The sequence below is a fragment of the Salmo trutta genome, chromosome 32, assembly GCF_901001165.1.
Source record: "Salmo trutta chromosome 32, fSalTru1.1, whole genome shotgun sequence".
Lineage (NCBI taxonomy): Eukaryota > Metazoa > Chordata > Actinopteri > Salmoniformes > Salmonidae > Salmo > Salmo trutta.
The window spans coordinates 2,123,931-2,137,264 of NC_042988.1; the positions used below are offsets into that span (position 1 = coordinate 2,123,931).

At 47.4% G+C, this 13,334-nt stretch overlaps 1 protein-coding gene across 1 annotated transcript in view; it reads right to left on the minus strand.

The window, feature by feature from the left end:
* Positions 1-13,131, minus strand: part of LOC115170645 (centrosome-associated protein CEP250-like) — a 60,321-nt gene extending 47,190 nt beyond the window's left edge. The window contains exons 1-6 of the mRNA XM_029726891.1: positions 12,295-13,131; positions 12,026-12,133; positions 8,713-11,901; positions 6,830-6,977; positions 6,505-6,598; positions 3,992-4,151 (exon numbers count right to left, since the gene is read on the minus strand). Coding sequence (XP_029582751.1) covers positions 3,992-4,151; positions 6,505-6,598; positions 6,830-6,977; positions 8,713-11,901; positions 12,026-12,133; positions 12,295-13,131 — 4,536 coding nt within the window. The remainder of the gene's footprint in view (positions 1-3,991; positions 4,152-6,504; positions 6,599-6,829; positions 6,978-8,712; positions 11,902-12,025; positions 12,134-12,294) is intronic.
* Positions 13,132-13,334: the final 203 nt, after the last annotated feature.

Here is a 13,334-nt window from a genome sequence, read left to right on the forward strand (position 1 = left end):
AAATTGAACTAAATATGACATTTACATAAGTATTCAGAACATTTACTCAGTACTTTGTTGAACCACCTTTGGCAGCGATTACAGACTTGAGTCTTCTTGGGTATGACGCTAAAAGCTTGGCACACCTGTATTTGGGGAGTTTCTTCCATTCTACTCGGCAGATCTTCTCTAGCTCTGTTAGTATGGATGGGGAGCGTTGCTGTACAGCTATTTTCAGGTCTCCTCAGAGATGTTTAATCTGGTTCAAGTCCGGGCTCTGGCTGGGCCACTCAAGGACATTCAGAAACTTGTCCCGAAGCCACTCCTGCGTTGTCTTGGCTGTGTGCTTAGGGTCGCTGTCATGTTGGAAGGTAAACCTTTGCCCAGGCTGAGGTCCTGATCGCTCTGGAGCAGGTTTTCATAAAGGATCACTCTGTACTTTGCTCCGTTTATCTTTTCCTGACTAGTCTCCCAGTCCCTGCAGCTGAAAAACATCCCCACAGCATGATGCTGCTGCCGCCACCATTCTCATCTGTAGGGATGGTGCCAGGTTTCCTCCAGATGTGACACTTGGCATTCAGGCCAAAGAGTTCAAACTTGGTTTCATCAGAACAGAGAATCTTGTTTCTCATGGTCTGAGCGTCTTTAGATGCCTTTTGGGCAAACTCCAAGTGGGCTTTCATGTGCCTTTTACTGAGGATTGGCTTCCTTCTGGCTACTCTACCATAAAGGTCTGATTGGTGTAGTGCTGCAGAGTTGGTTGTCCTTCTGGAAGGAAGGTTCTTCCATCTCCACAGAGGAACTCTAGAGCTTGGTCATAGTGGCCATTGGGTTCTTGGTCACCTCCCTGACCAAGGCCCTTCTTCCCCGACTGCTCAATTTGGCTGGGCAGCCAGCTCTAGGAAGAGTCTTGGTGGTACCAAAGTTCTTCCATTTAATAATTATGTAGGCCACTGTGTTCTTGGGGACCTTCAATGCTGCAGAAATGTTTTGGTTACCATTCCCCAGATCTGTGCCTCAACACAATCCTGTCTCTGAGCTTTCAGACAATTTCTTAGACCTCATGGCTTGCTTTTTGCTCTGACATGCACTGTCAACTGTGGGACCTTATATAGACAGGTCTTATTGCCTTTCCAAATCATGTCCAATCAATTGAATTTACAACAGGTGGACTCCAATCTAGTTGTAGAAACAGCTGAAGGATAATCAACGGAAATAGGATGCACCTGAGCTCAATTTCGAGTTTCATAGCAAAGTGTCTGAAAACTTATGTAAATAAGGTATTTCTGTTTTTTATTTCTAATACATTTGCAAAAAATTCTAAAAACCTGTTTTCGGTTTGTTATTATGGGGTATTGTGTGTAGATTGCTGAGTTAAAAAAAAAAAAAAAATTACAATAAAGCTGTAACAAAATGCTGAATAAGTCAAGTTGTCTGAATACTTTCCGAAGTCACTGCACAGTGGGGGGGAAAAGTATTTGATCCCCTGCTGATTTTGTACGTTTGCCCACTTACAAAGAAATGATCAGTCTATAATTTTAATGGTAGGTTTATTTGAACAGTGAGAGAAAGAATAACAACAAACAAATCCAGAAAAACGCATGTCAAAAATGTTAGAAAATGATTTGCATTTTAATAAGGGAAATAAGTATTTGACCCCTCTGCAAAACATGACTTAGTACTTGGTGGCAAAACCCTTGTTGGCAATCACAGAGGTCAGACGTTTCTTGTAGTTAGCCACCAGGTTTGCACACATTTCAGGAGGGATTTTGTCCCACTCCTCTTTGCAGATCTTCTCCAAGTCATTAAGGTTTCAAGGCTGACGTTTGGCAACTCGAACCTTCAGCTCCCTCCACAGATTTTCTATGGGATTAAGGTCTGGAGACTGGCTAGGCCACTCCAGGACCTTAATGTGCTTCTTCTTGAGCCACTCCTTTGTTGCCTTGGCCGTGTGTTTTGGGTCATTCTCATGCTGGAATACCCATCCACGACCCATTTCAATGAGCCTGGCTGAGGGAAGGATGTTCTCACCCAGGATTTGACGGTGCATGGCCCCGTCCATCGTCCCTTTGATGCAGGGAAGTTGTCCTGTCCCCTTAGCAGAAAAATACCCCCAAAGCATAATGTTTCCACCTCCATGTTTGACGGTGGAGATGGTGTTCTTGGGGTCATAGGCAGCATTCCTCCTCCTCCAAACACGGCGAGTTGAGTTAATGCCAAAGAGCTCAACACTTTCACCAGTTGTCCTCTGAATTCAAAAAGGCACTCGCACATCTGAGCAATCTTGTTGCAGGTGCATGGCAACAGTTGAAACAGGATGAAGGAAAAAAGGAAACCGCACACTGTTCTTGATAGTATCACTGATATTAAATAAGCTTACGTATCGGCCTCACGGCCTTCGTCAGAGCTTTTTGTCCTCTGAATCATTCAGATGTTCATTGGAAAACTTCAGACGGGCATGTATATGTATTCTTGAGTGGGGGGACCCTGCGTAGTGTGTTACCAATTGTTTTCTTGGTGACTATGGTCCCAGCTGCCTTGAGATCATTGACAAGATCCTCCCGTGTAGTTCTGGGCTGATTCCGCACCATTCTCATGATCAATGCAACCCCACAAGTAGAGATCTTGCATGGAGCCCCAGGCCGAGGGATATTGACAGTTCTTTTGTGTTTCTTCCATTTGCGAATAATCGCACCAAATGTTGTCACCTTCTCACCAAGCTGCTTGGCGATGGTCTTGTAGCCCATTCCAGCCTTGTGTAGGTCTACAATCTTGTCCCTGACATCCTTGGAGAGCTCTTTGGTCTTGGCCATGGTGGAGAGTTTGGAATCTGATTGATTGATTGCTTCTGTGGACAGATGTCTTTTTTACAGTTAACAAGCTGCGGTTAGGAGCTCTCCCTTTAACAGTGTGCTCCTAATCTCAGCTCGATACCTGTATAAAAGACACCTGGGAGCCAGAAATCTTTCTGATTGAGAGGGGGTCAAATACTTATTTCCCTCATTAAAATGCAAATCAATTTATAACATTTTAGACATGCATTTTTCTGGATTTTATTGTTGTTATTCTGTCTCTCGCTGTTCAAACAAACCTACCATTAAAATTATAGACTGATCCTTTCTTTATCAGTGGGCAAACGTACAAAATCAGCAGGGGATCAAATACTTTTTCCCCCCACTGTATATGACATATCTCACAATCGATTGGGGTTACCCGAAAAAAAAACATGTTCACTGTGATAGTATGTGTATTTTTTCATAAATCTGTCTATTCCACAAAGTTATATCTAGAGCATAGTAGCGCTGCAGTAAGGCGGAGGGGCGCAGCTGGGATGTTGCTCTACTTAGCTCTAATGGTGAAGCCATTAGCTAGCTATAAATGGCTAGCTAACTGTGTCCTTTGCTAGTTAGCTAGCTGGAAGGTAGGGCAGATAGTTTTTTTTTCTCTTTGAGGCCAGTGGGAATCGGTGAATCCGAAACCACTCAATCGCCCCTACCAACTCACTCAGAGGGTCTTCCGTTGTCACGTATTGCTGACCAAACTCAAAGGCTGACTTCCAGAGGGTGGTGAGAGGACCAATAAACCCATCAACTTCAGGATCTTCCACTTTTAAATAGTAAAACAAGCATGAAAATTGAATTATCGAGTTGAATTACTACATCCATTGAATTACTCAAATAATTGTAGCTGTTCACAAAGATGATGATTAGGAATTGTTGTATTTTCCTTCCCTATTGGAATTGTCTTTTTGGGCCAGACTTAAGTTAAACTGCAACACCAAAGCTGGCCTGTAGGTACAGTTGAAAGCGTGCTTCGAGACCGGAGCCCTGGGGCCAATGGGCCTCCTGTTGCCAGCTCACTTCACGGCAGATTTTTTCCTGTCGGACCCGGTATTCGAACTCAACCCAGGCCTGCCGAATAAATGCAACCCAGGTCTGGTGATCATTGATCTAAACTGGCACACTTGGTGAGTACATGCAGTGTACTGTATGGGTGTCTGGTGGTGTCTTGCCTGCTTGTGGATGCTGAGCACCTGGTTCTCCCTCTGGCACTGTAGCAGGGCCTGTCTCTCGGCCTCCAGGGCCTGATTCATCTGGGCGCACTCCAGACACTTCTGGGAGTACTGGCCCGACAACACCTCCAGCTCCCTGTGCAGAGACCGCAGCTCAACTCTGGACGATGGGGCAAAGGGGAAAGTCGGCAGTTATACAAAGGTGCATGTACTTTGCATTGAAACATACATGTAACACACACACACACAGTGCATGCATGCACACACACACTTTAAAAAAGCCAGGTGCATGAATACAAAAAACACCCAGATAAGAAAGAGATATACAGTCTCAATCAAATGTTTGGACACATCTACTCATTCCAGGGTTTTTCTTTATTTTTACTATTTTCTACATTGTAGAATAATAGTGAAGACATCAAAACTATTAAATAACACATATGGAATCATGTAGTAACCAAAAAAGTGTTAAACAAATCAAAATGTAATTTATATTTGAGATTCTTCAAAGTATTCACCCTTTGCCTTGATGACAGCTTTTCACACACTCATATACACTGTGGCAGTGTCCGAATAACCATACTTGCATTCTAAATAGTAGGCATTTTGGGTATGCAAAAAAATAAAGTTTTATTGTATGTTAAATTTGGAAAATTTAGTGCTTTAAATGCCAGGATGTCATACTCATTTGAGGTTCTCATCTAGTAGAATTCACTGTAAACTATTAAGGAAGAGAATCGTCTTTAGAAACGTGTGTTTGACAACAGCTGATAATCAGCTGAGGAGACACGCTGTAACAAAATGAATGAATGGTGGGAATCAACTCAATTGTGCATTAGATGATGGATTCTCAGTAGGATGAGCCTAGTATGATGATATTTGTTGCTTACTGCATTTGTTTTTAGTAAACATTACATTCTAGTATGCAGTTTAACCTCTTTGGGATAGGGGGCAGTATTTTCACGGCCGGATAAAAAACGTACCCGATATAATCTGGTTACTACTCCTGCCCAGAAACTAGAATATGCATATAATTAGTAGATTTGGATAGAAAACACTCTAAAGTTTCTAAAACTGTTTGAATGGTGTCTGTGAGTATAACAGAACTCATATAGCAGGCCAAAACCTGAGAAGATTCCATGCAGGAAGTACCCTGTCTGACAATTTGTTGTCCTTCTGTTGCATCTCTATCGACATTACAGCATCTGTGCTGTAACGTGACACTTTCTAAGGCTTCCATTAGCTCTCTAAAGCCGCCAGAAAGTGGAATGTGGAATGGGGTGTCTGCTGTCTCTGGGCAAAGTACAGCAGCAGAGTTTGTAAGTGGTCAGCCTGGGGACAGTGAGACTGGAGATGCGCTGTCACGAGAAGTCGCCATGTTTTTCTTTCAGTCTTTGAATGAATACAACGTTGCCCGGTTGGAATATTATCACCATTTTACGAGAAAAATAGCATAAAAATTGATTTTAACCTGTTAGGGATAGGGGGCAGTATTTATACGGCCGGATAAAAAACGTACCCGATTTAATCTGGTTATTACTACTGCCCAGAAACTAGAATATGCATATAATTATTGGCTTTGGATAGAAAACACCCTAACGTTTCTAAAACTGTTTGAATGGTGTCTGTGAGTATAACAGAACTCATATGGCAGGCAAAAACCTGAGAAGATTCTGTACAGGAAGTGGCCTGTCTGACCATTCCTTGAGCTTCTTGGCTCTGTTTAAAGAAAATTTAGGATCTTTGCTGTAACGTGACACTTCCTACAGCTCCCATAGGCTCTCAGAACCCGGGAAAAAGCTGAATGATGTAATTCCAGGCGCTGGCTGAAAAACTTTAGCGCGTTTGGATGGTGGTCGATCAGAGGGCCATCAGACTGAGGCTCGTGCATGAGGGGATCCCATGTTCTTACTTTCTCTCTCTTTGTACTAAAAAACGATTTCCCGGTCGGAATATTATCGCTTTTTTATGAGAAAAATGGCATAAAAATGTATTTTAAACAGCGGTTGACATGCTTCGAAGTACGGTAATGGAATATTTAGAATTTTTTTGTCACGAAATGCGTCGTGCTCGTCACCCTTCTTTACCATTCGAACAGAGGATATTTGAACATAACTATGGATTATTTTGAACCAAACCAACATTTGTTATTGAAGTAGAAGTCCTGGGAGTGCATTCTGACGAAGACAGCAAAGGTAATACAATTTTTCTTATAGTAAATCTGAGTTTGGTGAGGGCTAAACTTGGTCGGTGTCTAAATAGCTAGCCCTGTGATGCCGGGCTATCTACTGAGAATATTGCAAAATGTGCTTTCACCGAAAAGCTATTTTAAAATCGGACATAGCGAGTGCATAGAGGAGTTCTGTATCTATAATTCTTAAAATAATTGTTATGTTTTTTGTGAACGTTTATCGTGAGTAATTTAGTAAATTCACCGGAAGTGAATTTACTAAAAACAGGTTAAGTAAGTAGTAGGCAAGCCAGATTTCTTTTTCACACACATACTCACTCACTCATATTGGGAGCGAAGGTCCGTTATGTCAGAGCTCCCTCCACTCTGACTCCTCTCCAGCTCCTCCCGATGAGCATTCCTGATTGCCTCGATCGCTACAAACAGGCCACAAGCACAGGAAGTGAACAGACATGTTGCTACATGCCCCCCCCCCCCCATCCCACTTCTAGGGGCATGTTCAGCAGGACACAACGCTGTGAAACATTCAGATGGAAATATGCTAAGTGGAACAAACATGCCACTCTAAGGAATCATGTTGGCTCTATTCATTTGAGTCAGCAACTTTTGACCATGTTTGGCTACAGAACATGGGCCAGGTGTTTTACCTGCGACAGTGGCGGCTGTCTCCTCCTCCAGTAGGCAGTCTCTCTCCTGCAGGAGCGTGGCCACCTCCCTCTGGTGCTGCCGTTGCAGATCCCCCACCAGCTTCTGGTGTACCTCCTCAATGGCAATGAAGCCACGCTCACAGGAAACCTGCAGGGTATGAATTTCACACTTATATGTGTATACTTTTAAAGCCTACTTTTATGGAGTATTTGGTATTATGTTGGTACTAATGTATATCAAAGCATTAGCATTTACAGTGCCTTCAGAAAGTATTCAGACCCCTTGAATTTAACCAGATTGTGTTACATTACAGCCTTATTCTAAAAGTGATTAAATATAAAACATTTCTCCGCCATCTACACACAACACCCCATAATGACAAAGGGAAAACAGGTTTCTAGAAATTATTGCTAATTTATTACAAATAAAAAACAGAAATACCTTGATTACATAAGTTTTCAGACCCTTTGCTATGAGACTCGAAATTGAGCTCAGGTGCATCCTGTTTCCATAGATCATCCTTGAGATGTTTCTACAACTTGATTAGAGTCCACCTGTGGTAAATTCAATTGGTTGGACATTATTTGGAAAGGCAATACGACCTGTCTATATAAGGTCCCACAGATGACAGTGCATGTCAGAGCAAAAAGCAAGCCATGAGGTCAAAGGAATTGTCCGTAGAGCTCAGAGACAGGATTGTGTTGAAGGACATATCTGGGGAAGGGTATCAAAAAATGTCTGCAGCATTGAAGGTCCCCAAGAACACAGTGGCCTCCATCATTCTTAAATAGAAGAAGTTTGGAACCACCAAGACTCTTTCTAGAGCTGGCTGCCCAGCCAAACTGAGCAATCGGGAGGGAAGGGCCTTGGTCAAGGAGGTGACCAAGAACCCGATTGTCACTCTGGAGCTCTGTCAGAGTTTCTCTGTGGAGATGGGAGAACCTTCCAGAAGGACAACCATCTCTGCAGCATGCCACCAATCAGGCCATTATGGTAGAGTGGCCAGACAGAAGCCACTTCTCAGTAAAAGACAAAGGTGCATAAAGGTTCTCAGACCATGAGGAACAAGATTCTCTGGTCTGATGAAACCAAGATTGAACCCTTTGGCCTGAATGCCAAGCGTCACGTCTGGAAGAAAGCTGGCACCATCCCTATGGTGAAGCATTGTGGTGGCAGCATCATGCTGTGGGGATGTTTTTCAGCAGCAGGGACTGGGAGACTAGTCAGGATTGAGGGAAAGATGAACAGAGCAAAGTACAGAGATCCTTGATGAAAACCTGCTCCAGAGTGCTCAGGACCTCAGACTGGGGTGGACGTTCACCTTCCAATAGGACAACTACCCTAAGCACACAGCCAAGACAATGCAGGTGTGGCTTCGGGACAAGTCTCTGAATGTCCTTGAGTGGCCCAGCAAGAGCCCGGACTTGAACCCGATTGAACATCTCTGGAGAGATGTGAAAATAGCTGTGCAGTAACGCTACCCATCCAACCTGACAGAGTTTGAGAGGATCAGCAAAGAAAAATGGAAGAAACTCCCCAAATACAGGTGTGCCAAGCTTGTAGCGTCATACCCAAGAAGACTCAATGCTGAAATCACTGCCAAAGTACTTCAACAAAGTACTCAGTAAAGGGTCTGAATACTTATGTTAATGTCATATTTCAGTTTACATTTTTTATAAATTAGCAAAGATTCTAAAAACCAATTTTTGATTTGTTGTTATGGGGTATTGTGTGCAGATTGATGAAGGGAAAAAACTATTTAATACATTTTAGAATAATGCTGTAATGTAACACAATGTGGAAAAGTCATGGGTCTGAATACTTTCCAAAGTCAATGTGTTTGTGTAAATGTATTGGGTATTTGACTGGGGCTGTGTTGTACCTTGATGTTTTCAAGGTCTCTCTGATAAGCTTCCTTCATGGCAACTTCATCCCCTTCCAGATTCCGTCTCCCCGCCTCATCTTTCATGGTGTTTACCTGCGTCTCAAGCACATGGATTCGATTCTTCATTGTTTCCATAGACACCATGTCTATTTTGCAGGCTCCATCCAGATTACATTTCTCTGCCTGCAGGGTGGAATCCAAGGTGAAGTCTGGGTAGAAGGTGGCTTTTTCGGGAGGAGTGTTAGGGGTGGTCTGTGATGAGCGGGACTCGTGTTGTGCATCTGTTGCAACACAGGCAGACTGAGCATGGTGGCTGTGCAGACGTATCATTTCCTCCTCGTGGATCTTCTGGAGCTCCTGCATCTTCCCTTGGAACTCCTCCTCCAGCTTCTGCACCTGCTCCTCGTGGCGATCCTCGATGCTCTCGATATCGGCTAGGAGTACACCCACCTTACGCCGGGTCTCGCTCTCTGCTGCGGCCCTCCCTTGCTCCACCTGCTCCAGCTTCTCCTTGAGGACCTGGCTGTCCTCCTGCAGTCGTGACAGGGCATGGCTAAAAGTGCGGCGGTCCTTGCTGAGCATGGCCTCTTGCTCCTGACACAGCGCCCCTAGGCTGTCGAATGCCCCCTTGCACTGCTGCAGTTCCTGTTCGTGATCCAGCTGCAGGCGGCATGCCACGTAGGTCACCTGTGACTGGACCAGCACCTCCGGCCAGTACAGGGTCAAGTCCAGGGTTCCAACAGAGTCCGGGTTATCCAACCAGCGTCTACCTTTCGCCGCACTACTCTCCCCCTTTGAGCCACTGCTGCTGGGGATATCCTGACTGAGTTGGTGCAAGACCTTGGCCCTTTTCCTCAGCTGGACTGCAAGTCTTTCGGTCCAGTCGTGTTGTTTCTCTGCCTTGTCCCCACTCCAGACTGATTGGATCCTCTCCAGCAGGTTGTCTGTGAGGCCTCTGGACTTCAACTGGACCTGTTCCTCATAAGGAGCCAGCTCTGGAGGACTGACATCAGCTAGACCCCTGGCCTGACCAGAGCTCAGATTGTTATCCCCAGCATCGCCACACTGTTCCTCTGGCTGAGAGCTCCGCCACAGCTGCTCCCTGGTCGGATTGTCAGAGTGCAGTTCTTCTTGTATCGGCTCTCCCTGGTAGCGATGCTGTAAGGTTAGAGAGATGTAAGCTAACTCTGCTCTGGCACAGACCCTGCCAATGACGCTCTCCTCCGACTCAGTGTCGCCACCTACTGGTTCCCCACAATCCATTCCGAGGGCCATCCTTTTCAAAAGCATGTCGGCATACATGTGTGCGGAGTCACCTTCGTCTCCACCAAGGAGGGCTTCATTCTGGCAAAAAAATGTATCTTGGCTCTGCATTGCCGACGCCATCTTCTCTAACGTAGACGCTTCCAGGGCTAAAGCTCTACCCAATGTTTCCATTCGAGCTTCCTCTCCTTCTGGGCATGACATTGTGGCATACGTGCCTGTGCCCATTTGCTCAACCTTGTCCTCTGATAGTGTCTTGTCATCAATCAAGTCTTCCTCCTCCCTCTGAGCTCGGTGGCACTCGTGCCATTGCTCATCGGCAATTATTCCTCCTTGCCTGAGGCAGGCGGCAGCAGTGACCAGCTGCATCTCCAGGGCACAGAGCTCGGCTTCTAGGTCAGGGTTGCTACCTTCCCCAGGGTTCCTCCTCAGCAGGGCTTGGATCCTCTCTCTGCAGGCCTGCACACTGGCCAGGGCCACCTGACACTGCCCACCCAGCACCCTGGTTCGGCCCTCCGTTTCCAGGGCGAAGCGCCTGCTCTGCTTGGCCTGGTTGTGAAGAAAGAGGCTAAGCCGCTGGGTAGCGGCCCGGCTCTGGGTGAGCTGGGAGAGGACGTGGGGGTCGGCGGCTGCACTGCTGCACCACTGACCTTGTGGCTCCTCCAGCCTCTGGGTGATGTCTCTCAATTTCTCCTCGGTCACATACAGCTTGGTCTCCAGGACCTGGATCACTGACATGAACCTGTCTGGATCATCTCCAGCCGTAACGATGTACTGGTAGGCCGGGTCGACAGAACATGAGCCAGGTCCAGAGTGGCTTATGGCAGGGACGCTGCTGCCGTTTGTCTGTCCTCCGTCTATATTGTAGGAGTGGTGGATGGTCTGGGTTTCCCGTGAATTCAGACCGCTGGATTTGATATTCAGTCTGTTGTCAGTCACTTTGAAGAGAGGAAGAGAGGAACAACAGGTGCATGCTTCCCTCACCTCACTCAGTTTCAGCTCCGTCTCTTCCAGGCTGCTCCCAAGGGCGGCCATCTTAACCAAGGCTTCACTCAGCTCCCGCTCCTTCCTGTCCAGCAGCCTCTTGTAGTCCTCCCTGGCATCGCTGGCTGCCGCCTCCCTCTCCTGCGCCTGTCCCAGGGCCCGCTGTAGCTCCTCTGAAACACTCTCGTAGGAGTGCTCCAGGTTGTAGAAGTCAGTCTCCTCCGTCTGTAGGCGTCTCTGCAGCTGAACCACCTCCCCGTCCGCCTCGGCCAGCTGGTTCTGCAGCTCTTGGCAGCGTCTCTCCAGCTGCTCCCCCTCCCCCTGTAGCCTCCCTATAGCCGCCAGCGTGCGGGCCAGCTCCTCCTGCAGCTGCTGCTGAGCCTCCGCCACCTCTCCTTCCGTGGCCCACGGCTGACCCTGCCCCTTCCACAATGTCTTCGCTTGCTGCTCAGCCTTTTGCAGCTGCTCCTGCAGGTCCTGGGTCTGGCGCTCCGCCTGGGCCAGGTTGGCCCCTAGGCTTCTGCGTTCCCTGTCCTGGCTCTCCTGCAGGAGGCCCAGGTGCTTCTGCAGGCGCACCTCCTTCTCGGCCTGTGCCTCCTCTGTTGCTTTCATCTGGGCTGACATCTCTTGTAGTCGCTGGCGCAAACACTCCAACTCCTGTCGGTGGTTGTGCTCCCCCTCCTCCCGCTGCTTCCGAGCGCTCTGACGCTCCTGCTGCAGCTCAGAGCGTGCCAAGGCTGCAGCCTCCCCTGCGCTTAATGCCCGCGCCTGCAAGGCGATGAACTCGGCCCTCCGCTGCAGTTCAGCCTCACGCGCCTCCTCCTGGCTCCTCCTCTGGGCCTCCAGCTCGAAGCGCAGGTCCTGGTTCAGCTTCTGAAGACGCTGCCACGCGCACGCCTGTGCGGAGGAGGACGGGTTGAAAGATGTGGGTAGGCCATTCTAAAAGAGATTGATGGGAGATTTGGTTCTATTGTTATGGGGAAGCTAAACCAAGTGTACCTTAAGTATTATAAAGTATTTGACTTATGTATTTGACCCAATTCAGCTACAGGTATGGTCTGACCTGTAGTAGGCGGCTCTCCCTGGAACGTTCCCTCTCCTGCTGCAGCTGTTGCTGCAGACTGATGTTCACCTGCTGAAGTCTGGACAACTCTCTCTGGGTCTGCTCCAGCTGAGGGCACACACACAGAAACATGCTCAAACACACACACACACACACACACACACACGCAAATGCATCCTCAAACACACACATACGTGCACTCACAAACAAGCCACAGTAACTTAAATCACACTCCTAACACATTGTTACACACACATACTCTAGCTCACCTCTTCAGTCTGCTGTTCATAGGACTGCTGCTCCGTCTCTTCTGTGGTTTCGTCAGAGTTATTGATGGGAATCCACCTCTCCTCTCTCAGCGGTGTGGAAGCCACTTGCTGCTCTATCACCACCTCCACCCGTACATCGGCAGTGCCATCACAAGAGGTGTTGCTAGGAGTGTTGCCAAAGCCATCACTAAGGGCAATGCTAGGGACAACACTAGGGGTGTGGCCAGTGACATCGTCATCGCCACAACCAATGGGCAGCTCTGGTGTAGAAGAGGTGGAGCTGTTGTCCACCTCAAAAATTGTCCTTTTTTCAAAAACCTTATTTTGAGCATGAACTAGTGTTGTGGATGTTGTGGGTGTTTTGGTCCCAGCAACACTTCTTTCCTCTAGGGGTGTGGCCGTGAATGGAGCCTGGGGTAGCATGGTTGGACCTACCCCCCTTTCTAGCACCTCCGCCTCTTGCGAAGCTACAGTGTCCCTGAGGCACTGAGCAGAGGACGAGGAGGAGCAGGAGTTAGAGGCAACCAGAGAGGAGGCAGAGGAGGAGGAGACTGGTGATGGGCTGCCGCCGTCAGCGGTGTCCCATCCTACCACAGGACGCGGCTGCCCACTGGGCTCCGCCTCCTTCTCTACTCCCTGGTGGTGCTGTTGGCGGCTAAAATCAGCCCAGTCAAAGGTTTTGTAGCGTCCCTCCCGGCGACGCTCGCGGACACTACGGTTCTTCCTCTGATCTGGATCCACATCTTCCTCTGCAGAGCGTGTCTCCATAGGGGCTAGCGCTGGTGGCTTCTTCTGCTCTGGAAGAGAACTGGAGGACAGAAGAGAAGGCAAAAGCATGGTCAACTGTTGTCAAATGACAACATAACAGTTTATGCAAGCTTTCTCATCACCTAGCCACGATAAAGGGACCAAGTCAACTGTTACAATCTACATAGGGTACGCCAGAACTACTTTATATTTACATTTACATTTTAGTCATTTAGCAGACGCTCTTAACTCTAATTTCTCCTGTAAATTGCTCTGGATAATTGCCTTGCTCA